Consider the following 27,967-nt stretch of genomic DNA (forward strand, 5'->3'; position numbering starts at 1 on the left):
TCGGTTTTTTTCAATTTAGAGGTTACCAAAACTATTGAACACCATTATGACATCATTTCAGGTAACAAAGCCATAGATAAAAATAGACTTCCTTGGAACTGGGAGAAGAAAAAAGGTAAGCGTTAATCAAACTATTCCTTCCTCCACCTCTTCGTTCCAAACAAATAAACAGTATTTATGGGCTAAAAATTAACAGTGAATACTACGTTCTTGCTTAGCTACACAGGGGCTATCAAATACCTAACACTACACACGAATAGTACCTAATGAAACCTCACAGAAGGAGAAGGGCACGAGGAACATGGTCATAATGATGAAAACTGATACGGCTTCAAATTACAGATAGCTGTTAGTGCAGGGTTAAAATGGAAGTTGAGGTTTTTATGAGGAAATTTTAACAAGGTTTCATGAGTGTTAATATAACTCAGCACTAAACACCAGTGAAGTTTCTTCTGTTTCAGCTGGGTGGTAGAACTTGGGGTTATTTCTGAAGCTGAGCAAATCTGTAGCCACATGAGATAAAGTTACACAAACTCTAGGGAGCAAGGAGGTTCCCCCAGGGAGGATGGAATAGGCAAGTCGAGTATTTTGTACCTCTATCAGTAGGTGTTTTACATCCTTGTTCTAGAATCACTGGATTTTGTTTAAAATACAAGAAACTGGTAATTTTTTCCCCTGTGTAAGCAGTGATAATAATCCCCAGTTTAAAAGTGTGAGTACTCTATCACACCAGCAGTGTTCTCAACCTAATTGTTTCTGAAGAGTTTGGCTTCTTGTATCACTGAAAAAGCTGGATTGACTTATTTTGTCCCTATTGAAGGGCTGAGTTTGCAGCTCAGAAGCACAGGACTATTTAAGTAATCAAAGAGTAGCAGGTTTTGAAGCAAGATTTTAATCTGAAGAAAAAAAAAAATTACAAATGATGTTTCAGGCAGTACTTTCAAACTGATCTGCCCTCAGGGCAGCTTCTGAGCCAGAAGAAGTGCCTCTTTTTCTTTTATACTTCTTTAGGGGAAAAAAAAAAAAAGGAGAAAGTCCTGATCTGCAAATAATCTGTATTAGTTCCTGCAAAACAGTGAGAAATTTAGGGAAGGAAATACCTTGAAATTCCTACACAGATGATTTAATCTCAGTGAGATGCATTCTGGCATCTATTTTTTAAAACCTAATGATTTCAAGTAGTTTTATTTCAAAATCCAGCAAATGAAATCAAATCCATTTTTTATGATTTGAAAAGGGATATTTTCAAGGTTTCATCTCCACAGGGCAACTAAGGGAAAAAAAAAAAAAAAAGGAAAAAAAAAAAGGCATACTGCTGCTAGCAAATGAGTAAAATCTTAAGGTTTTTAGAGGTAGCAGCTTTAAAGACTGCAGAATTACCATCCACAACCAGCAAAACTAGGAGCACTATTTCCCCCGGAGGCAGGAGTCACAAGACTGCAGCAGTTGCAGCCGAGCTTTATGCCATCCTCTGCATGACCTCTCCGAGCTGCAGATCGATTAAGCCCAGGCAGGGAAGGTGGCTGCTGTCCGCCCGCGTCACATGCCGCCGAGTCACAGCAGGGCGGGCGGGCAGCGCTGTCCCCGGCCCCGCCGCGCTGCCATGATCCAGCGGGGCCGGTCCCCTCCTCCCGGCACCTGCACACGTTCCTTGCGGCACTGGTTCACAGGTGTATCTGGCGTTTTCTAGGACAACAATTGTCATTTGGCTTCAGCGGCACTGCCAGTGCAACAGCAAGACAACGGTGGTAGCTGAGGTTAAGGAGTAGCTTATAAGCAAAAAAGGTATAGCTGTCAAAAGCTTTACTGTATTTATCCAGTGCTCCATATAAAATTTTCCCATGGCACAGGTATGGATTTAAATAAAGGCGATTCCACTTTACTAAGAAAAAAAAAAAAAAAAAGTTGTCCTGCTCTCGAGAACTGAATTAAGTAGGAGGTGACACTGACATATTTGGCCATGGCTTTGTCACAGGAAGTTCGGTCTAGTAGATCTAGACCTGGCTGAAGGTAAAGTGTGCAGAAAATACTTCTCTCCAAAAGGTCTGTTAAAAGAGAAAGTCACATGCACAACAAATCAGAAAAAAAAGTTTAAGATATTAATGGGTGTGATCTCTGCAGTGTGCCCTTCTGAGCAGGATCCAGCATGTCAACTTTATTTCATTACGGTAGAAAGAAAATCCAGCATCATCTATTGAGCATTTCCAACCTGAACCATGAAAGTGAGCTGTCATAGCTTGCTTCCTTACAAATCTATACCCCACCTTTTCCCTTGCATGAAAAGTAAAATAGTAAGCAATATTGATACTTCAACCACCACCACTACATCTCCATGAGTAAGTATATCTTGCAGAGATAAATGGGGCAGTCTGCAGTTCTGGGAATTGCTGCTCCAGACATTCAAAGTACTTCCCTGTCAGTTACCCCATGTTCCCATTTGACGAGCTTTCTTCACAGCCGTACCAGTACAAACACACAGCTTACTTTATTGGCTCCAAAGCAAAGGGTTGACAGTTTGTGGGTGTGGAGGCAAGATAAGAGACTGCAGCTTCTAAAGTGCTGCAACTCCACACTGTAAGAGACTGACCCAGTTCATCCGGTGACTGAGGCTGGAATGGGGTCACTGAAGCAGGTCCTACCTCCTCCTCCTTTAGGAGGCAGGCACAGGCTGCACAAGTTGAACTAGAGTGGTTTTATTTAGTGACATTTATCAGCGTTACTCTTGAAGATGAACAACCTCCCTTCCCAACAAACTTGAAATGTAACAGACTGCTTTCACAGTGATGCTCTTCTGTGAGGTACCCAAAACTGCTGAAGGAGAGATTTGGGATGGCGGGAAGGAAATACAGCTTTACTGAACAAAGGGAGGAAGAAATTAAGTTTGCCATTGTTCTTCTTGGCAGTCTGGTTTGGACAAGTTGCTGTCTTTGGCCTAGACTGGTGAACATAGGTAAAAGTTTGCTCTAGTTCAAACATTATCAACAATTCTTAAAGGGAGAAAATAGAAACCAGTCAATGTATTTTAATCAATCATTACTTCAAACAGAATTTCTCTTCTGAAAATGACAATTCCCTCCTCAAATTTAACAATGATTTGCAAGACAAGTTATGAAAAGTCTGGGCCAATATTATATTAATTCACAGAAGAACATCTGTGCAAATGTCTGAGATGAAAATTTTATTTACCATAATAATGCTCTACTGTCACCACATTAAACAAAACCTTAAAGTTCAACAATTCTTTATATTTTCAAGAACTACTAAAGAAAACAGTTTTAAAGCATTAGGGAAACTGAATGAACCTCCTACATACTCTGGAGGATGTTCACAAGTACACAAGATCAAAAGAAAGAGTAAATACCACTATTTTAACTGCAGGAAGGGGATAAGTGTCTTTTTATATGTTCTGTTAAACTATCTTTTAAAATATGCTCTTCTGCCCCCCCCAGCATCCCTGAGGACAGAGTACAGAGCCATCTAGGGCAGAGTAAGAAGTTAGAAACTTTTAGCCAAGAATCCTGTTAAACTTTTAAAATTATAGAATCAAGAAATCCTATGGAGAATTTTACACCTTGGATAAAGTGAAATGAAATAACTGATCTGCCTTAGCATTATTTTGTACTGCTCTGCTAAAAGTCTAGTCCTATTAAAGGATGATGACAAGGAGGAAGGCTTAAGCTTTTCCAGGCAGACTGGCAAGATGCCCTTTTGCAAGGTCTTTCAGGGTATGATCTCAGGAACCCTGGCAGAGAAATTACCTTTAAGTTAATAATTCTTTTCATTCCTGAAGTTTCGAGTGCATCAGTCAAAATGATTGAAGCATCAGCCCTGCTGAATAAATAACTCCCTTGGTGCACAGAAGTGACCAAGTAAGTCAAGTCATTGCAGTGGGCAGGACTACCAGAACATGCATTTTGGTGCTTCAAATATTAGGTTAAGGTGCATAGTTTTTCTTTTCTTCTACTGAGCAATATGAACTCAACAAGTTCTGGTGTAGGTATCTCATCCCAAAGACGCTGAAACAGGCAGCAATCAACAAAGGTTGCAACTTGTGTTATTAAAAATTAGGTCAGCTCCATTCAAAAAGAATGTTTCCAAAACATTTTTATTTAGTCCTTTAGGTGATTCATGCCAGTATTTAAATCTCTGCTCCTGATCAAAATGCATGTTTATGGTCATCATTTCAATGCTGAAAACTCCTCTAGAAGGATCATTGCTTACACAGATTCCAGCTCAAAATTCTGACACTTGCTCACCTGCCGGCCTCAGCATATGGCAGTCCCAGCAAGAAATGCATTCCTCACAGGACAAGACTTGATGCAACACCTCAAACTGATTTAGAAAAAAAATCAGTGTGTTTAAATCATGACAAACCCCTGCTTTGCATCCTTGCTCCTCTGAATCAATTGCACTGTTGTGGCCCAAGTCAACTGGAGACGGGCTCAGTTGGTCAGAGCATGGTGCTAATAACACCAAGGTTGTGGGTTCAATCCCCGTGTGCTTCATGCACTTAGGAGCTGGACTCAGTGATCCTTGTGTGCCCCTTCCAACTCAGAATATCCTATGATTCTGTGAATTTGATTAGAAAGCATGGGAACATTCCAGTATTTGTGCCTGGTGATGGACCAAACACCCCAGAAAACAAAGTACGTTGCTGGACAGGAAGAGCACATTGAGTTCCACTCCTGTTTTCCCTTCTGGTGCCCATACCTTAATTTTTAATATTCTGTCTACAACAGTTTTCCCCATAGTAACTCTCCTTTTCAAAGAAACTGGATAAACTCATAAAATCGTATCTGTAATCCCTTCTATCTGTGATGTCAGATCTCCTGCTGGTTTTAATATAGTAAGTCTAAAAAATTCATTTGTAATTTAAACAGAAAAATTACGAAGTCCTTACTTCAAGCAAGGCAAAAAAACCTTCAGCAGTTCACGCACTGGATGTCTCAACACTCTTCCTCTCTCTGAATTACACCAGTCAAAGCTTTTCCCCTTAAAACAAACCTGCGTAAATACGTTGGCCAACAGCTGGACCCACTGGCACACGTGAATTAAATGCAGAGCGCTCTGAGCGAGAGCAGCACTGATGTCAAAGCAGAACCACCCCTGAGCGAGCGACTTTGAGGAGATCGGCTTAGAAAGTTTCCAGTAGAACACCATTCCAACAGAAAGTGCTGACTTGATGAAACCCAAAATATTCCACAGGAATGTGCTAATTCAGTCAAAACTTTAGAAAGAGGACAGGCCGGCTCGCCAAGCCAGCCAACCAGTCTAGTGAGCTGACTGGCTGTCCCCAGCTCTCCAGGGTCACTGGCTTCCCCATCTGGCCAGGTGCCAGGCTGCTATCCCTGCCCTCTGAGGGGCCCTCTAACAATAATAAAAATAATGGAGTCTTACATAGTGTGCTGAGAAGCAAACAAAAGAATTTAAAAATGAAAACCAGAATCATTTCAGAGCCAACTGGAGGGTTTCATCAGAAGGAATTGGGTACATTTGTTGCAAAGCATCTAAAGTCACAATTCTCTCCTGTGTGAAACATCTTCCAGTGAAAAAGAGCTATATCAATATTGCAACAACACAAAATAAGCAATAATTATAATCAAACCCCAAACTTCACCAGGCACCTGTAATTATCAGCAAGGAGTTTAAGGTAAGTTGCTTTCAAAGCACTGAAGAAATTCACATAAATGCCAGTACCTGATCAAAACACAGGGCTACAGTGTAAGCAACACTTCACAGAGCAGCCCCTAAGTGGGCTCCCTGCTTGTCACCACGACAAATTTGAACAAGATGGTGCAAAGGGCCTCATTTAACACTCTGGAGAAGCTCAAAGGAATACGTATGGTTACACAATATTTTAGCAGTCTTTAAAAAAAACCAACCCTGTCAACTAGCAAGCAACCCACTTTCTTCAAAAACTGGCTGTTGGCAACCTGTGGTTAACCAGTGCATGGGACCTAGTCTGACTCCTCAGCAACTCAGCAAGTAACAGTAGTTGCTAATTGCTAGGAAAGGTTTTTAAAGACCACGTCACCAAACACCATGATGGTCTTTGCACAATACCATTCACTTAACCAGCTTCGTAGAAAAATGCCTAGATATTGGTTCATGTGTGAACACCACAAGTAGTTTAAAAAAATGTGGAACAAAGTTTCACAGAAAAAGCAGAAAGAGCTCTTTTTAAATGCTAAATTGAGTCAGCAATGAGATCTCTGTTGCAGGAAAGTCACATGATTTTGAAAGAATAAGGCTAATAAAATGTACTGATATATTTATATGAAAATCAGCACAACTTACAGCATAGAACTGAGACAACTTTGTGACCACTCTTTCAGAAAACACATGTAAATCAGACAGCTGCCCGAGTTTGCAGTTCACTGACCCTTTCAAATGCCAAAAGCAATGCACAAAGGTAGCTCAGAAAGCAATTAGAGATTGGCTGGGAGGACTCATTAATTTATTTAAACTTCAAATCACAGCTAAGCAGTCTTGTAACATTTTTCTGAGGAGACTGTATGCCTCAGACTCATATTTAAAAAGAAAGGTTTGTCTTCTCAGAATGACAAAATACATACACAATTTGTTCCCTGGTGTTTCTTAGAACAACTAATACATTTACAGTACCGTGAGGAAACACATCCACAACAGGAAACACAAAAGAACAGTCCCATTCAACTGCTCAATCTCTAAATATTTCTGCACCTGCAAAATCTAAGGCTCCCTTCAACCACTTGCAAGATAAACCTCAGAGACAAAAGGTGATGAGAAAAAAAAAGGAAGAAAAAAGCTATTTTTCCTTCTAGTGATAATAGGACTGGGAAATATCAGTGACCAACACAAGCAAATGATGCCTGGTTGGCTCTGTTCTAGTATATATGGCATGAGGCCAAGATAACAATGAGAAAGTAAAGCATAAAGAGCTGTCTTTCCTTTTGGAAGCAGGTATCAAAAGTTGACAGAAGCATCTTCTCTCAAACAAAACTTGAGATGCCCTTGGCCTATGGCAATAAAGCAGATTCATCACTGATCTCATGATGAAACACAGCAGAACAGACAGGGAAAAAAATGCATGCATATAGACAGTCATATGCAGGTCTGGGCCTGAAATCAGGGCAGCATTAAGTTACCAATCTGCTAGTTAATTTTCTTTCATTAGCCTCATTAAAGGGACCACAACTATAACACAAAGTAACAACTGAGCACTGCACAACTCTGAAGCCATATCCTCAATTTCTTCATGCTGCAGTAATTTAAACAGGCAGCTATAGGCCACAATTTAAGATTTAGTCCATGACTCCAGGAGCTAACCAACTGGAGCCACAAGGAGCAATGCACACTTCTCTGAAGTGTCTATGAAAATGAGACCATACTTCTAAGTATCTCTCTCAAACCAGCCTACCTCATTTGATAATATCCTTATTTCACATTTACATAACCATTTCCTAGACTCAGTTTCTGAGGCTCACTTTACAGAAGACACACTCCTAAAGCAAGATGATAATCCTGCTGTTAACTTATTTTGCAGTGCCCACATCCACTTTTGTCATGCTGCATATTATCCAGAGTGGCTTCAGGTGCCACTCACAGATTTTACTTCTGCTTGTTTGTTGACTTAAAAAACTGTACAAAGGTAACAAGATGGCCCAAAGGAGCTCCAACCAGCAGTGCATAAGCTGAGACAACGCATGAAGGAAAAAGGAGGCTGAATATGGCACCACTGTGATTCAAACAAACATCATAAATGATACTGAGAGTTTACATTAGGTAATTGCTGTCTCTTTGAACAAAAGTTAGTCAGCTGAGTGCACTCATATATAGATGTAGGGAGAAGCAGGGGAAAAGGATTTCAGTCAGTCAAATTTGTGCACACCCCATCAGATGGATTAGTGCCAGGGCTTGTTCTCTACCAGTCTGACTCCTCCTGCTCCACCCTGACTGATCCCAAGTGCATTTTCCTGCCCTTCACTGGGGTGACTAGCATGTTTTTCTTCTCTCCAGCATCCCTCAGTACACAACTTATCTTGGAAAATGCTCAGACCTGAATTTAAAAAGGAAAAGTAGAGAGAAAAAAAAGTCCTCTCTGTTAGATGAAATCAACCTTCTCCAATATGTGTGGTAACACCAGGAAGAAAAAAGAAATATTTACTTTTCTAAGTACTGTGCTTTCAAATGGATGTCACAACTCTAAGCACATGTTTTAAAATTATTTTTGCAATAAAGGACTAGTAGTATTGGATAACATTATGCTATCCAAAAAATAAGATGGGCCAAACCATTCTTCAAGACTTGTTTCAACAAAATGGTCCAGCGCAGAGATACCCTAACAGCAAGGTGCCTGGAGGGTCAAAGAGCCCATGACACTGCAGGTTATTTATGTAGGAAATAACCAGAGTTGGAAGAGACCTCTGGTGATCTTCTGGTCCAGCCCCTCACTCAAAGCATGACCAAGTTAAACTAAATTGCTCAAGGATGGAGGTTGCACAACCTCTTTGAGTGCCTTGACCCCCCTCATTATGTGACATTTCTACTTAACACTGAATCAGATTTTTCCCTGCTGTAACTTGTGAGCACCAACTTTCAGCTTCTTGCTGTTCACCTACAAAAATGTCCAGCTCCCTCTCCTCTCTACAATCCCTTTCTAACTGCATTCTGTTCTGACATCTGATGACTGGTGGGCAATAATCTCATTGAAGATTTTCTGCCAAAGCAGGCACTAAAATTTCAGTAAGATTTTCTAATTCCTGGTTTCCTCAAACCTTTTTGTGTGCTTGCCATTGAACTGTCAGCCTAAGCCACAGTGATAGAAAGGTTTGACCCCAGTGGCAAAATTCCTGTTTGCCTTGCATTAAAGCATGCCTAGAAGGAGAGCTTAGCAGTAGGGAAAAAAACCCAGTAAAACTACAGGTGATTCATTTGATATTGGCCAGTTTGATTAAAATAACAAAAACATATAACCAATCTTTATGAAGTATCACATATGGAATCAACTGAAGAAGGAGAAGTTTTTTTAGTTCCTTCCAGAAAGTGTACTTTCTTGAATAATGTGCAAATGCACAGCACGTCAAGTAACAGTCCTTAATAAAGTCCCCAGGAGACTCAATCCCATCTCAATGTCATAAGCAATGTCATACTCGATGTCATAAGATGAAAGGATGTATAAACTACACATATCTCAACTGGACAATAAACACACACACTAACCAGTGGTCAAAAAATGGAATAAACATATTTAAATAAGAATAATCTTATATTTGCAGGACACAGGACAAATTATACTGGCATGCAGTGCATAAAGATCAAATTCTTAGGAATTAATTTGAATAAATAAACTACAAGCAAAAAATCCACATAATTTCTGAGTCCACCAAACTAGTTACCAGAGTTACCAGAATATCTTATTAAGTAAAGGATTATTATCACACCGATGTTTAAAATGAATAAATAATTATCAGCTTACTTCTTTCTTACCATTGTAGGTTATCCTTGGTTTTGTCAAGCACATCACAAGATGTAAATCCATTTCGTCAGAAGATACAAATTTTGAACATACAGGGCACTTGAATCCTATGGAAAATAAAAATATGTAAGTGTGAGCATACTCAACCATGTAGCACATATATATATTCAAGCCAAAAAGCTATTCTGCACACATAAAAATAAAGAAGAAAGAAATCCTGAAGGCTTTTCAGTTTTGACCTGACATTTCTTACATAAATACGATTCCTTTGATTTCAAAAGATCTCAAAATAGACCATTGTTTCTGGAACTCATTCTGTTGACAATTGCAAACCTTGTCAGCACCTCTGGAACACAAACTTTCTCAATAACTTACGAACAGTTTAGGGCAGGAGCAAGAGGATCATATGACTCTACTAAAACAGAAATTACAAATGTGTAGAGGACATCGCCATTAAAATTTGAACTTGGGCAGGAATCTTGAATTACCATGTTCATTGTTACCAGGAATTGCACTGAAACTTTAACCAAGGATCTTGGTTTTACATCTCATCATACAAGCTGCAGCATCTTTTACCAGTCTGGGACACTGGGAAAATATTAACTCAGGGGTGTTGCCTCACCTACTGAATCACTAATACTTCCTGTAGCTCTGAATTTGTCTGACTGCTCTCATCCTAGCCAAGCACGACCTTGTTTAGCTTTTGAGGTCACTGCCTCAGGCAACATGGGGTAAAGAATAATTAAGGCAGTCTGGATTGTGATGCAACTGCATAACAGTCTATGACAAAAGTGCTTAATACCTTAATTTCTGTCATTGCCAAAGACAGCAGTCTTCCAGTTAAAGGACAAGATCAGCTGGACAACTTTTACAGTTCACAGAAGAGCCTGATTGATTTTGATCTGCTGAATAATTAACACACAAGTGAGAGACAAAAAAACCACCAACAGGGATCTCGATGCGTAATAATTGTTAAGGAGTACACCTACAGGTAAATTGTCCAATAGGACAACATTTGGCAAAAATATCTAATCTACATCCATCTCAGCACAAAGACACAACTTTTTCTCTGATGCTGTGAAGAGTAATGATGCAGGCCTGTAAAAAAGGTCACTGTACCTTCCACCAGCATGCCCATGTGGGCCCGCTCCCACATGTTTTAGTTTGTTGCCTCTTGCTTTTTACTTCTAACCTTGGGAGCCCACAATAAACTGAGTCAGTCAAGGATGACAAGCAACTTGATGCTGCGCTTTCAAATAACTGATGCCTGAGAATTTCCACCTTTACTGTTAATTATTACCCAGATGTAGATCAAGCAACTAACCTGAAGCATTAGCACTTGATACAAGTACTGCACTTCCTTTATCAAGAAAATGATTTATTTCTTACTGGCAGCTCATAGGAAGCAAGTCAAAGAGGACAGCTAGTAACAACCATAAGGAACTCAGGGCAGCAGCTGAACATGTGCTAGAAACCACTTCCTGAGATGAAGTACAGTTCTGCTTCCTCCAGTATTAGTCATATCTATTTCTTCTTTGTGTCAATCTTACACTTCAGTTTAAATATTGCTCTTCTCTCCCTAATTTTATTCCTCCTCCCCCAACCCACATTTTTACAAACAACAGATCAATAAGCATAGCACAGCCAAACATGTCTTAATACTTGAAAGCATTAATTTACTTGTTGAAAGCTTTATCAGTGACCTTTCAGCCACCATGTAGCCTCCTTCACTCAGGCTAGACCTCAACATGACTAAAAATCAGAATTAGTCTGTCCTACAAACATCCACCCAGCCATTACTGTTCTGTTACGGTTTCTTCAAAAACTGACCCAGGGTAAATTTTCTTTCCATCTTTATCACCCTTTTGCTGCTGATTACTAGGTTTTGACTAGACTTAAGACCCATACATTATTCTCATTTATATGCTTCTGTAAGGCACACTTGACAACACAGTTTGACGTGAGAAAGCCTCTAACTTGCTTATATGCTTCCTGCTGTGACAGAAAGGAGTGTTTGTATTACAGCAAGTTAACTTTTATGTTCATGGCTAGTTAAGCACTGAGACAGTCATTAACAAGTTCCCTCGACTTTCTGGACAGAACTCTTCTAGCTTACTCCCAAGAGTCATGAGCACATGTGATTGGGAGTGACAGGGGACATGGACAACAATCAACAGGTCCTTAGAACCATTGTTTAAGGTAACAGTGTTAAGAAGGTACTATCCTAGCAATTCTGGAGGAAATATTTTAAACAAAAAATCAATCAACCAACCAACCCACAAAACAAAACAAAAACAAAAACCCCGCAAAAAAACCAAAACAAACGAAAAACCCCCACAAACTCCAAAACAAAACAAAAAACCCCACCAAAAAAAAAAAAAAAAAACAAAAACAAAAAACCCCCAAAATCCAAAAAAAGAGGAGAGCTTGATTGAATAATAATGATAATTTAATAATAATAATACTGCTTTTACTTAAAACCATGGTTGAAGATAGACAGCTGTGAAAAATCTTTCAAGTTATCCACCTAGAGTATTCAGATGAATATGCTTTTACTACTATGCACCTGCCCTTCAACCTAGTAAATAATCCATGTTCTAGCAATATACTAAGTATTTTAACATTACATTTTGTTGTGGCTTGTCTTGTGTCAGGGGGGATGTGAAGGTAATGGTTAAAGGACTACAAACATCCTCCTGACACAGCAAGTCTGGGATCCCTGCCGGCTGTAGCTCTACTCAGTGTGCAGAACTGAAGAACCCAAAGAACAGAGGCCATCGCGCTTAACAAAGCTTTAAGGAACAACTTAGCTGAGAGAAGTAAAACGTGTATTTGTGGAAAATATGTTTTTCCAATAACCACAATCAGCTGTATGCCAGAGACTAGCATAATAGGAGAAAAAGAGCCTTGGGCTCACAACACTTGCTGAAACATTCCTCAAACACAAGTGAAATCCGATTTCTCATTCCTTCACAATGTCCTGGATTTAGCCATCTTCCCCAGCAGATGCACAGTCTAAGTTTTGTGTAAAGGAAATTACCATTTCCAACTCCTTTCAGAAATCCCAAAGAACAATTATTTTGAGTATAGACTAAATATTTACTTTAGTCTAAATGTATTTGAAAAATGTAAATAAGCGAACCATCTACAATGTCCACAAGCCAATTGAAGGTCCTTAAAAAAGCTCATCTTTTCCTACCTTTCCTCAAATCAGAAGGCAATAGTTTCATGACCCAGTTTGCAATTAAGTACTGGGTAAGAACAAAGACTCCACTGTACCCCTGCCCAGCAGGCTAACAACATTTTATAGCCTATGTTTGTTTTTGCCATTTTCTCAAAGAACAATTCCAATTACTTAAAGAAAGTCTCACATGACTTTAACAATCAGCAGTGGGTCAGAAATAACTTGCTCTCTACATGACTTGTTCTACTAAGTTTTGTAGATAATTCATAGACATTTGGACAAAAAAGCAGAAGCAGTTATCAGATGAGGTAGCATCACATGAAGTGTCTTCCAAAAACCTATGAAACTCAATCAACTGCTTTCTCACTCTCTTTACAAGGAGAGCACAACACAGAGATAATATACAGTTCTAGGTAAAAATCCAGCTCTTAGGAAGGTGATGATTTCACAGCATCCCTTATTTTGTCCCAGATGACAACTATCACCTCTGTATTAGACTGTCAGTACATCACTGCAAAGTTGTCCTTCCTACTCCCATAGTAGAGAACTCAGCCTTGTGACACATCCTAAATCAGCTAAAGAACCTCCTCTCACCTCATTACCTGTGTACAGAAGTACAGCACTTCTGAGTGAGCACCAAGACTGAGCAAACACACACCTCTAGCTGACTTCTACAACTGCATCCTTAGGAGGGCAGGGAGCCAAATTCTTACAGGCTCCCACCATCTAGTTTCACAACCCTGACTACAATAGTGAAAGTAACACATGACTTAAAACACAACAAAAAAAAATTACAATTACAAGAAATGGAAACAGAACAGAAAGTTGCAGTACAGCTACTAGAAAATCCCAAGGTGACACAGAAAATCTGAAATAACTAAACCTGCTTAAGTATCAGGACTTACATCAGAGGTGAATTCTGTCTCTCATTCTCTCTTTAATGTGTATTGCTTTCTTCAAGCTCTGCTACCTTTTGCAAATGAACCTCCAGTTAGCTAAGAAATCCCATCTTCTCTCACATCCATCTACCAAACTCACATTTTTCATCTCTCGCAGACTTGGGAACTACCCACAGGGACAGGTTGATTGGTGGCCACTCACTCTATGGGCACCAATTTCAACCTTTTAGGGATACCTTACTGTGTTTGCCTTGTTTTGCAAACATCAGACTGCTTAACTTGCACTTCAGTGCACAACAGAGCAAACATCAAACACCCAATGAAAAACAAATTCCCAGATTGATTTTTACAAAATCATGCCGGCCCTTTTTCTGGAATATCTACTTTGTGGTGAAAAAAAAAAAAAAAAAAAAAAAAAAAAAAAAAGAACTGCTAAGAGCTTCCAGACAACACAGCAGAGTGTCACAGAATTGCACATAAAGAAACACGTTAGACTCGCACAGAAGGGTAGATGATCCTTCCAGTCAATATTAAACAGTTGTAGCAAGAAATAAGCACAAATAAAACCTGCACCAATACAAAAGATTGAAGCAGCCTGATCAGAGTAACTTTTCAGCAGAAAACATCAACTGGAACACTGCCAAAGCTAAACTAAAAGTAGAATGGGAGCAGCTGCTCTTTTAAAGTATGCAGCAAATTACTGTTCTAAATCTTTGTATCTTCATGTTTTCAAATAAGATGGATAATGCACCTTGTTTTGCATTTAAAGAAGTCATAAGACAAACCCTTGCATCCACTGACTTTTTTTTCAGGTGAATTTCAGAATAAGATGCCTGACAAATGTTACTTACATATTCACACATGTTCTGTGGTACTTAGAAAAAGAAATACAGACAATCTGGAAACACAGCATCCAGTAAATCTGATGGTATCAGGGTGGTGTGCAAAATTACTATCACACAAAGGAAGTCTGCATAATGATGCTCAAAAGGAAACAACACAACACAAAAAAAAAAGAGTTGGTTACTTCTTACATGTTCAGTAGACATGGAAAATAGTAACTCCACTCAGTATAAAACAGAAGCAGACACTGGGAAGTGTGAGTCCTTTATTTTTTTCCCAGTCTAAAAAAACCTAGGATACTCTAATCTTTCCTCACAAGCCCTAGTACGTAAACCTTTCATTGCTCTTGTTGTCCTCTGGCCTCTCTCCAATCTTACCATAGTACACTGCCAAGAACTGGGCACAGCTTTCAGGCTAAGACTTCACAAGTCCTAAGCAGAAATTAATACTTACCTATGACATTGCTCCATCACACTAGGTGTTAGTATATATAGACCTATCTATACACAGCGATATGTCTTTGATGGGTGTATATATAGGTAAGTACATTTTAAACAAACCAACAGGTGATGGGCTCATTCCTCTCATGTCTCACAACAACCCCTATATCTTCAGCAGAACTGCTGCCACCCAAGCCTATTTTTAGTGTTGTATTTCTGCTCCCATTTATTAACTCTTATCTGTCTTTTTTTAATCCATTATTAGCACTCTTTTAACTTGTTAAAAAAATTATGAACGTAAATTTTACTCTCTATAGTGCTAATAAGTTTAGCATTTTATTTAGTTTCTTCAAGTGCCCAGCCTCCAAAAAAGAAGTTGACTGAAAAGAGACCCAAAGCAGACCACTGTGATATTTGATTTGAATTGCTTTCCTAAAGCAGCTGTAGGATTTTTTCCCCAACTACTTTTTCACCTAGACCAAATTCTCTAAGTTGGCTTATAAGAATATACATCAAAATAGCATAAATATTTTAAAGTCAAAGCATAATGCCTCTTTTTCTTCCACTTCTTCCTTTTCTGTTTAACTGTGTAGAAGACTATGAAGTGAAATTTTAAGAACAGCAGAAAAATAAATGGAAATAATTCAGCTTCTCGGTGAAGTAACATTTCTGATGAAGATAAAATTCTATTACTCCCTTCCTCTAAAACTAATTTGTAAAATTTGAAGAAGTTTAAAAAAGAAAAAATAAGCTGTCCAGTAAAGACCACATGGTCTATCACAGTTATATGGTCACAGAATTCTCTCTTCTCCTCAGACAGCTGAAATGGAAAAACAGAATGAGTAATTCTATAAGCTCAAAACCACGAAGCTTTGTACATGAAAGCATATTGCTTTAACACAGCTAACATCTTGCCTGGCAAGTTTACCCTAACCATCAAAGAGAATATGAAAATTATTTCACACTAAATTCAAGAACAAAGAACTGACATTTTAAAAAGTCTAAGTTAGAAAGCAAAAGTAAAAAAGAGCATTACCAATTCTCAGGGAACCTTCTACAGGAAAATTTCTAGGTGGTGTAGCAGACAATACAAATGGCTACTCAGAGAAAGTTTGCCATTTTATGGACATAAGTTTTTTGTTAATGAAGAAAATGTCTCAGTGAAAAATCACATCTAGTTCTGTACCTTTCATCCTTCCTTATGCTGACAATTGTCTAAGCCAGGAGAACGCAGCATCACCTGGAAAGACTTCTGGAGATGAAATACTCCCCTCACTTTGGGAGAATATGGAACCGAACAGAAATAAGGCACACAATACAAACATTCTAAACTCTGTCTTTTTTAGAAAACTGAGTCACAGTAAGAACAAAAAAGCACTTATTGATTTCAGGTTTATAATCTAGTGGGCTTTTCTTCTCCATTTTTGTGCCATAACACTTTTTGTTAAAAATAAACAAACGCATGAATTTCTTGAGGGAAATGAGGGATTTTCTCTTGTATTTTCTGATTTAAATGTCCCACAGAACTCAGTGGGAAAGAGGGATATATAAAGCGGAGGATAAAAACAAACCTGGACTATTTTAGTTAAGAGTCCACAGAATAATTAGAAAATACATGTTTGGATAATACTTTATCTCCTAAGCAAAAAGTTATGAAAGGCAGGATCTTATTACATAACTTCTTCAGGTCCCTTCATCTTCGTAAGTGGGAAAGTTAGATCTTCAGTAGCAATCGCTGAAAAATAATGCAGTACAGAATGAAGAGGAGAAATTGAACAAGACATTTTCTGACTCATAAACAAAGCCTTTATCAACTACACAACTTCAGATGTCTAATATCAACGTAAAAGTATCACGTGATGTTGATTATAATTGACAGCTTCACACTTTTAGAAACTGAAGGAACACAACCATTAAGAGAGAAAAGAAGTTCAATTTTAACATATCTTGCAAACTAGAAGATGAAATTACAGAAAGGATAGACCTATGGAAAGACTGAAATTAACTTCAAATTGAAAAATAAGAACAGCTGTTATTAGAGGAACGGCCTTTTAAGATTGACATTTCAGATCGATGCAAGCACCCAACAAAGGGAGAAGACCTTTTTAGCTCCACCTGTTCTGCAGGTCAGTGTTACCGTCCCATCATCCACAGGGATCTGTAGTTAAGCCAAATGAGAGATTGCTCGAGTCTCCATCACCCAAAGTCCTGGAGTAGCTGCACTTTCAAATAGACAAGCATATAAACAAGAACAGCTTTTCAAGTGACCTGTAAGCCATTAATGCACTCTTTAACTTACTACTTCATTACCTGCGTATCAGACACATCACACCCTTCCCATCCCGGACCTATACCACAAGTTTCTCAATGGATCTGAAGTAGCTGAACACTGACAAATGTGAATATAAACGTTGGTTGGGAGCAAGCCACAGTTTTTATAAAAAAGGCTCCACCCACACCCTAAACCCATAAGATTTTAGCTTTTGGTTTACAATGCTCTAGAAACACATTTTCAACTAGCAACCAAAAACTCCACTTAACAGTGAGACTTTGCCCAGAAGAGTATCTTTCACTTCCATTGCATTTCCCCAAGGGAGGGGGACAGGGGAGAGAACCCAAGGAAACATAGTTCTCTTTTCCATGTAGGTGTGATGACTCCCTTCCAAAATCTGACTCAAGGACAAGAAAAGAAAGACACTTTTCTTCTCCCTCATGTCCCTCCATCATCAGATCTTTGACAAGCAGAGACAAGAGCAAGGTGCCCCTCTAGCCTCACCAGCAGGGTAACATAAGGAGTATGGGAAGAACTAACTCCATCACCATTTCAGAGGCTTCTACACAAGTGGGGCCACTTGCCACTCGGGTGAAGCTTTGTGGAGCTGAGCTGTGGTCTGAATATGAAGTTCAGCCAGGGTGGACTCATTTTCGAGCCCGAATGACTACCTTCTTCAGAAAACAAGTAGCCAGAAAGCACAGTCAATAGTTCAGGGCACAAAAGTATTTTATTTACATTCAGCAGGCAAGATCAACCTGTCTAACTGGCTCAGTTATGAAGACAACTCACTGCAGGCCAGCTTGGAAGTCTGAAAACTTTTACATAAATGAAATGCCTGAAAACTCTTACTTAGAGATACCCCATACTCCCATTGCTTTTTTCTTCTTAACTCGCCTACTACACTTCAAAGAGGAAGAATTCTGTCTCATTCCCAGTCTCTCCTGAACGTATACAATTGCTTTTTTTCTTTTTTCTTGAATTTTGCTACTCCCTCAATTTTCTCTTATTGCCTGGAGCAACATTTTTCTCAAACACCTGAAAAAGGTCTTTTCACTCATCATTCTGCAATACAAGTGGAGGAAGACAGACAGGACAACTGTGTTCTGTTGACAGAGGAAGGCACTTCTTGAGCAACTGAGTAATTTGGCAAGACAACTACAAATTTTTAAGTGCAGGGAACCAGTTTGTCTACACTCCCCTGCCCTACTTCACACTGTCAATAAAGTCATTACTTTCAAAAACATACCAGGGTTAAAGAAATTTTTCCATTAGAAATCACATCATTGAGAAGAGAGTGTAGGAAGAGCTGCTCCAAGTTCAGAAAGATCAAGTCCTATTTTTTTCAAAATGCACAGGCATAAATATCTCAAAAATTTGTACTGTACAGTGCAACAAATCTGATCAAAATTACAGGAAGCACGATAACAAGAGAGGAGAGGGTGGCTTTACCATGCTGAGAATATATTTAATGATAGCTAAAAGGGAAGAGGTATGATGTGAAAATGGCTGAATAATGGTTGACGAGGACGACTAAACCGAACACTGTGAAACAGAGCATCTTGTTGGACGCAGAGGAATCTTCTGAGCAAACTGGCCAAAATGCATACGAGGTCTTATGAAAAAAAAGAAATGGGAGAGACAAAGTAAACACTGCACTTGAAACGCAGCAGACAGGAACAAAGGAGCAAGCCCCAGGAGAAGGCAGCATCTTAGAAGACGGCACAGATAATGATGCTGCTTGAAAGCATGCAGAAGACAAAGTCTCTCGGAAAATCTGAGAACTATTAGTCTACTACACAAACAAGGCGATAATGGAGACCTGAGAAAGCACAGCATTTACAGACAATTAGTCTGTTGTCTACAAAGTTTTTACCAAAGTAAGTGAGGGTAAAAAAGAAAAAAAAAAAAGTCCTCACTAAGGCAAAACTTTGTAAAGTCTGATTTGGTCGAAATACTTACCAATAACCTACGTGTTCCTGCAGAAATAGAGGTAGCAGTGACAAAAAAAAAAAAAAAAAAAAAAAAGGGAAAACCAATCAATGACAAAAAAGCCAGAGTACAAAATAAAAAGATTACATCTGGGAAGAATATATGTAAGTAAAATGTTAAGTTATTATGTGGGATGTTCCCAGGAGTTTATATATTCATTCTAAACAGAAAAATTATTCATTTTTTGACAGTAACATTAAATTATATACCAAAAGTATTTAGTATTACATTTATCACTCAGTACAACAGGAAAATTTTATCTATTACAGTTTAAAGAAAGTCAAGAACAAAGGTTTTAAAGCATACTTTTCTTGTGCTTCTCATCTATTTTTTCATCACACATACAATAATTTTTATTACTTAAGCACGACAGCAGATTATCCTGTATTATACTCTATATTTCCCCCATTATCTCTCCAAAATAGCAGTCCTCCAGAGATGACATAATTTATCAATTCAGCAGGGAAATATCTAACCAATGCCCTCATTTACTTTTATTTACTTTGAAACTGGTGAGAGTTGAGTAAATAAGGCTGGTTGGCTGGTAATTTGAATTTGTTGTGGAGATGTTGTTTGGGGGTTTGAAGGATGGCTTTTTGTGGGTTTTGTTTGTTTGGCTTGATTTTTTTCCAGTGTAGGAGTATGGCCTATGAATAAAAACAAAACTTATTGGAAAAATCTGGCTTAAAAATACTGTTCATTGTCAGAACAAAGGAATTTTCTTTTTATTCAAAAGTACCGACATTCTGTGCTTACCTTAAAACAGCCTTTTATTTTTAAACTGAACATTCAGCTAAAAGAAGTTCACTGTCCACTGACCCACCTATTCTTCCAGCTTGGAGAATATTTACTTTAAAGTACAGACTATTGGCCAGACTAGGGTGTTGGACCACAAGAAGCCAGACATTTAAGAAAACTAAAGAGAATTTTACAAAATACAGAGATGTTCAAGGGTTGGTTACAAAACACATTATTTTCAAGTGTACGCTGGAATGAGACCATTAAATTCCTCAGTATAAACATAATTAAAGTGTTTAACATGAGGAACATACAAACTTTGGGAAAATGTGTTTTGGGAAAATGTGTTGCTGAAGTTTCAATAATACATCTGTGTAGTGCAACCACTAGTTTTGCATAAGTTCCTACGTCTAAGAAGCTTTTAAGAGCATTTGGGAATGCACCATTGTGAAGAAAGCATCCAAAATGCCTAATAACAGTAAAGAAGATGCATAATTACTTCAGAAAAAGACAGAACTGAAGTCAAAAAGATATAACCCCCCTAACTATTGTCAGTAAAAAGCGAAGAAAAGCTATTGAGTTACGTGTTTTAAACATATCAGTGAGAATTTTGTCTATATTTAGTCTTTCACCTCTATTAAGAGAGTACACAGCATTCATAACATATTCTGCAAAACCTTTAAGAACATCCGTAAATCCTGAACCAACCAAACTTCCAAATGATGTTACATCACTACTACCACAGCAACTAAGGCAGAAACATAATTCTTGGTTTTTTCACAGCTAAGACATCACCATTTGAACAAACTGTTCTTATCCTCTGTATCACTCATATTTTAAATATCCCTTGGGAATAGGGGAAATGCTATTTCCTATTTTTTTTTCCTATTTCCTGAGCATTTCCTATTTTTTTTTTTTTTGCTGCTTATAACTGCTGCATTGGTCTATCAGTCAAACTGTTGAGAAATTTGATTAGTTACCCATTTTAAACATCTGTGTGTAGAAAAGAACCATCTTGTTTACATTAACCAGATCATGCTAATAAGATGCACATATGCGTGCATACGCACACAGAGCATAGACTCTAAATAAATTTTAACAGGGATCTGCAGTTGGAAAAAAATAGATTGAATGATAGTTTGACTTTTCAGCATTTTGAAAAAACAACACGGTAACTCAAATGTTTTTACTTATCTAATTACACCTTTCACACAGGGTGTTACATGCTTTCATTGCTCTACTCATCCATAAGGCTACTGAAGGTAAGAAAACCTACACCTAAACTTAAGAGATATTTTTTTTTCCTTCACTCTTCAAAGAAAATCATGACCTGTCTTTGATATACATAAGCAATACTCATTTAAAAAAAGGAGACACTGTTTTGAGTTTGAAAACTGAGAGAGCATGACACTGCTAATGAATTATACTTTAATAAGAAAGGGTTTTCTTGGTTTTTTTAATATGCAAGCGACTACAGAGAAATCATAGTCAGTAATCCTGTTTCAGGAGTGTCCTTATTAGATCAGAATCACAGCATGCCAAGCGGTAAAAATATGTTTGATCACATATATGTATTAGTCCCTCCTCCAAAGAGCTTACCCTACAAAACAGACAAGAATAAGCAATGGTTACAATGGGAGCAATGTCTCCATTATACACTCGAGAAAGACTAAAAAGAAACTAGTCTTACCTTACACAGAAAGTCAAACAAATCTCCTAAGTGTCTGGCTGTCACCTTATATAAAAATGCCTATTTGCCCACAATGACACTGACACAAGGGTCACAGAAAAAGCAAATTAGTGACAGAAATTTGCTCTGCCTTTCTGTGTAGCGCTGCCTTCTTAACCAGCACCTTACCTAATGAGTTAGCAAGGCTCTACCACAGGTCCCTAAATCCAGTGACTGCGTAGTTTAAACATAAATAATAAAATGCTCATTAAAAAAAAAAATCATGTTTTGAAAGAATTAAAAAGCTTTTTAGAACAGTTCTTGATGGCAGCATAAAAAAATGCCAGAGTTTGAGCCTGCACTCCTCCCAGCTCATTTACATATCCATCCCTTCACCTTCCTTCCCCACTGTATTAGCCAGTTTGGAGACTGACAAGACCAAAACAGCAGCCAGAGGGCAAAGACCAATAAGGTGCATCCAAATAAATCCTTCCACGACATAAAAAACTCTAAACAAACAGTTCAATAAACCCCATGCTAAAAAACTGTGGACTTGCAGAACAAGAGACAAGCTAATGAAAGAAGTGCCCCAAATGCATACTATACATATATTTTACCAGCAAACAACTTACTTACAGAAAAACATCTTCCATGACACACATTAAATAACCCAACACCTGGGATGTAATTCTCTTCAGAGAGGAACTCATAATTTATTTTTAGTGCCCTCACGCATTTTAACAGGGATCTGCAGTTGGAAAAAAACAGACTGAATGATAGTTTGACTTTTCAGCATTAAAAGCCCTGAGATAGACTAGTCTGGAAAACTATTACTACCCCAGTGTCAGAATCATTAGAGACACAGATTTGTATCTGCTTTCCCATAGTAGCCTTTCATTCTAGGTTGAAATTCCTAACTTTCCAAAATAGTCTGTGAAAGAAACAATAGTTCTCAAAAGGCACTTTTATTTAAGCAAACCATTGCCCAAGCAAGAAAGATTTCACACTGCTAAGTGTTCAGGCAGTGAACTGTCTCATCGTTAATTCTAACACTTAACATAATTTATAGGCATTTTTCTTTTTCAAATTAAATCTCCTCCTTTATCTAAGAGGAACATTAGCACCTCAAAAATACTTCTGTTTCAGTAGACAGGACATGTATTTTCAATGTCTTATGAAATAAAAACCCTATGATAGTTTTAAGTATAAATCTCTCACACTTCAACTGTTATCAATTTTTTAAAAAGCTTTCTTATTCTGGATTTTAGGAGAAGTCAAGGGAGCTGTTTCCCACATAGACACAAGTTTAAATCCACTCCTTTCATTGTGGAAGAAGCCTTCAGAAGGCAAGTGAGTCCACTGCACGCAGATGAGTGTAAGAGCAAGTGTGATGAATTTCACCGTACAGCCAGACAGAGGATAGTGAGATTAAGCCTGGTGTAAAGACAGACTTGTTCCAGTTCTTCCACAGCAAACTCTACCTGTGTTTAAGACTACTGAGAAGTAAGTGATAGGCATGTAAAGGACAGCCTCTGCCTCCAGGCTTTCTGGGTTTATCAAGTAACCTTTTTTAAAAGCTGCCTTTAACTACCCTTTTTGGGAACACTTAATAAAAGCTCCTAAGGGAAGCCTGCCATTCCTGCCAGTCACCACAAAAGCACAGTCTTCTCTCTAGAGGATGCCTTGCCATACCTGTCCTTTATAGCAGTTGTATCAAATCAGAAATCAGTAAACCAAGAGATGTGCCACTAAGAGAAACCTCTTTTTATTGGCTTTTATTTTTTTTTTTCCCCTTGAAATGAAGCAATACTCAATACAATTCCTGGCTTTCTGCAGTGCAAATGCCATTTAAACCACTTATGTCTCTTCTTTCCAGAACTGTACACACATTGTACCAATTCTATTAATCCTGTAAGCTACAAGAGCAGTTTCTGGTCTGGAAGATCTCTCTGCAGGGCAGTGGACATGCTACAGAAACTAACATGTCTCTAATCCTTCATGGAGTTCCTCCAGCTCCAGGTTGCAAAATGAGTAAATGCTGAACTTGTTCTGTGAACAGAAGACTTCAGCCTGTGCCCTCTGTCAGGTGCTTTGCCCAGAACATGGTAGGATGGACTGAAATTCTGCTTCTGGTGTAAAACTGTTGCTTAGCTAAAAACCACATCATAACAAACCAGAAACTGGCCGAAGAGGAAAAAATGGATGCAGTTCGAAGGGTTATGTCATATATACGGGAATAGAATTCTTTTATACATGAGAATACATTTCTGGGTAGAAGTCAAAACCAAGAAAATTGCCCTTCTCCAGTCCTGTGTAAATAGGACAATTCTTATTGACATCAGAGATATTCAAAACAACATTGGAAATTAAACTCTTACTTAAGGAAGGACATTCACAGCACTTAACATCTACACAATAATTTCCATAAGAAAAATAAAAACTCATTTACCACAACTCATAATTATCTCGTAACTCATCATATTGCAAGTGTCTACCTGCAATAAAATTAATATGGGTTGCACTAAATCTTGAAAGGGACTGATCTTGTTACACTGTCACCTAGTTTACTCTAGAGCCATCTTCAAGGGGAAACAGGTGATCTACGCTCAGAAAAACAAAATCAAATGTGTGTCAATTCACTGTATTACCAGCCTACATCACGGGTGGGACTATAGCTGCTGCAGGGCCTTATTGTTGTTCTTGGCCTGGCCTGGTTTGTCACAGAGTTGAGTGCAGTGCTATCCACAAAATAACACAGCAAGCCTTCCGGAATCAATTCCAAATATTTAAAGAATAATACAGTATTCTAATCTATTAGTACCTGGCAAGAACATGAGTACACAAATCAGAGTCTTTAAAACCAATTTACACAAAAATTCTGACCTCAGATGTATTAATACAGACAGCTACAAAGCTGCCTTATTTTTCACAGACAAATGGCTCATACACAAGCAATTTACAGAAGATACAGGAACATCTTCTAAAGTGCCACTTATGACAACTTGTATTATCAAGCAACTGTCCCTCAGGGACAGTTTTACAGAAAAGAAACTGAAAATTAAGCAAGGAAAAAAAAAAACCCACATAAAACTGCTAGCTTAAAGTAGGCTTTAAATTTATTTAATGTAAATGTAGATGACAGGTTCCACCCCCAACCAAGTAAATACAAATAGCATTTTATCTATTGTCCAATCCCTATATTTCTATAACTATTCAGGGAAAAAACTGTTCTTATACCAAACCTAAGAAATCAGAATACCAAGGAAATAACTCCTAGAATGTGACTTCAGCAAAAAACCTTGACTTATAAATAAAATCACATTATATATCATCTCCCAACTGAAGAAGGATTAAGGGGAAGAAGAAAAAATAATACTGAAAGGTAGAATGCAGCCCTGGAAATCACCCAACAACTTGCCAGAGTTCCCAGATATATGGCAGGGGTCCAACTTACACAAAGCAAAGTTACCCATAACTTAGGGACAAGTGATTTGCAAACACATCTTTTCCAGGACAATATGAAAACTCTAATATTAATTTTGTTTAATGATGGATTTCCGTTTTTCGTTTAGAAAATACACTCCAACAACCGAAACAGCAAAACCAGTTAATTTTCTTTTCCTCTTGAAATTCACCTTATTTCTTCCAGTAGGAAGGGAGTGCATAAAATGCACATGGGTTACTTTTTTGTTTGTTCAGCAGCAAACTGAATAATGCTACCAATGTTCTTACAGAACCTGATGTAATGATATAGTAGTAGACCCAAAAGGTCTTCAGCATAAAAAGGAATTCATAATTACTTAGGATTCACACCCCTGAGGCAAATCCTGCAATACTTTGCTAAAAAGATGACAGTTAAGTAGGGAAAAAAGCACATACTGTCTTAAATAAACTACACTTAACAATATTAAAAAATATATTCAAACCACATAGCTCTCTGCAGCGGGGTCATAAAAAGACAGGGGAAAGGTCACTAAAGTATTTACAAAACTTGTTTTCACACAGGAATCGAAGCATTACCATGTTTTCCATCTTGGCTTTGAAAGCCATTAAATGAAATTAATTATTCACGTTTTGTTCTTTTTCCTCCAAACACAAGATAGATCTTGTCTGGTTACCTCAGTATTACTGGATGCAAAGCTCTCCCTTTTAAAAAGTAAGTATTTCAGAATACCACCTTGTAGATTTTATCCTCTTACCAAGAAAAACTAGTATTATTTCTAAAGGTTAATCTTTCAGTGAGCCTCCCACTGCTTTAGGCATCTTTCTAATACCAACTCAAAACATATCAGAGGTTTCTCCAGTTTTTTAAACATTTAAGGTAAAATATTTTAATCCTCTCTTTTTCAAAACAGTGAGGTCACAGAGGGTAAAACAGACAGTGAGAACAGCAAGGATCTGCATAACTTTTTCTTTTCTACTTCCACTTACTGTAAAGTAGGGAAGTCCAGCTGAAACCACAAGCCTACCGAAACTTTCAGCAGAAAATGAGAACTAGCTCCAGAAAGTCCTAAAACCACGTGAAAAAATGAACAACGGAGATGAAACTAAGAACAAGGAAGCTGGTGGTTTAGCAATGTTTTGGAAAGCTGTGACAGAAACCTATTTTCTAAGATAAAAGTGAACAAGTAGATAAACTTCTGATTTAAAAAAGAAAATAACTGCAGGCCCGTGAGTCACACTTGGAAAGAACACCAAAGAGCCTTCCAGGGAAGAGCGCCTACTCTAGGCTCAAGGCTGTGAAAGCTGGGGCACAGGAGAGCCTGTGTGTTTCAGCAGCAGGCTGTGGGGCAGGGCGGCGGGCTCAGCCGCGGGAGCGCCCGGCGGCGCCGCTCCGCCTGCGCTGTCCAGGGCGCCGGTGCTGAACGGGCTCCGCCGCCACCCGCCCGCCGGCTTCTCCTCTCCTCGGCCCCCACTGAGCCGGCATCGACCTCAAACAATCCGCCCTTCAGTACCGGTCTTTTGTTCGCCCTGCTATTCGCTGCAGTCAGCCAAATACCACAGGAATGACACAAACATTAATATGTGACGCCTGTCTTCTGCATCCACGCCCCTTTAGGTTTTACTCTCAGCCTCTGGCCAAGATTCATGGCTTAAAGATAAAAAATTCAGTTTGTGTAGCAGGATGATGAGGTACATGCAAGTGTAAGAAAACCCCTGAAATGCTCTATTTATACAGCTCGAGTGCCAGTTTGTATAAACAGTCACAATGGTACTTTCATATGTGTTACAGAAACGTCTTTTTTAAAGCCCAAACAGCTGCTTTTTAGTTTTAAAGAATAATTGCTGCTGGCTTTCTTGTTTATACAAGAAGCAGCAGCTTCAAGTTGACTAGCTAACACAAACAGTAACACTAGATAACTCTATACACAAGCCTGTTTTCAAAGAATTCTCTTATCAATCTACCCTCCTGAATCTCACTAGGCAGGCGGCCACTGACAGAAACAAACCACCTATATTTTTAAAGACAGTAACTTCATTGTTAAATGTTGTCTTCCTCATTACCACCCTGGTCCTTTTTTCAGACACATCTCAACAAATTAGAGCTTTCCACAAGCCTGATTCAAGGTAAGAGGCTATTAAAAATCGAGAGATACTAAGTGCAATAAATGTCCTTTCAATTACATTTCAAGGCTATATGCATCATTGAAATTGTAGCTAATAGCTAGCAAGAGTCAAGTACAATTAGAAAGGAAGAAAAGAGCCCTTCATGATTGTAGTGAGAAATGAACTGTCTGTTTAAAAAAATGCATCAATTGCAAATTTCTGCATTTAAAATTGGAAATCAGTAGCAAAATAGTACGAGTAGTTTGCTTATTAGGAATTTTTCTAATGGTAAAATTAGTTGTCAAAATAAAATACCAGAGAAATTAGACAGTTTTCCACCAAGAAATTAAGAAAGAAGAAACATCATCTGCTTGGAAGGGGCTAAACCCAGCTGATCCCATATTCCAGTGCCAGTAGGAACCCCAAGGTCTCTTCATGCGCTATGAACATCAGAGACTTTCGCCCACACATCACTCATTAGAATTAAATCTGTCCTCACAAGTCGTTTTGCATAAAGTTTTTGGAAGAAAAGTAACTGTATGCATAATAAGCTAAATATGGTAATGAAAAATTTTAAATGATGGATTATTTTCCAAAACACTCTGTGAGAAAGGAAAAAAACAATGTTTAAGTACTGCTTACAACAACAGCTGACTGAAACTTCTGGCTAAGTATCTTTCCTCCTACACTTACCTCTCTCCATAGAAGTACTTGTGGTGATATTTGTAATCCTCAGTCCGAGGGTTCAATTGCCACAGTATTCACTGATTGCCAGGGTTAGGAAAGAACCATTAAAATTTGCTTACAATTTATGAGTTTCTGCAGAAGGTTACAAAAATTAAGGAGCGTGAATACCGAGACCGCAGAAAGAGCTCCTTCCCCTCCAGCAGAGGAAAAAATCCTTGCCAGTTATAGATGACAATTCC

The 27,967-nt window shown here is 38.3% G+C and overlaps 1 protein-coding gene across 1 annotated transcript in view; it reads right to left on the reverse strand.

Moving 5' to 3' along the window:
- ZNRF2 (zinc and ring finger 2) overlaps positions 1-27,967 on the reverse strand; it is a 51,834-nt gene that overhangs the window by 11,365 nt on the left and 12,502 nt on the right. The window contains 1 exon segment of the mRNA XM_066320553.1: positions 9,469-9,564. Within this exon segment, the coding sequence (XP_066176650.1) occupies positions 9,469-9,564 (96 nt within the window).

Source organism: Sylvia atricapilla, chromosome 1 (assembly GCF_009819655.1).
Source record: "Sylvia atricapilla isolate bSylAtr1 chromosome 1, bSylAtr1.pri, whole genome shotgun sequence".
NCBI lineage: Eukaryota > Metazoa > Chordata > Aves > Passeriformes > Sylviidae > Sylvia > Sylvia atricapilla.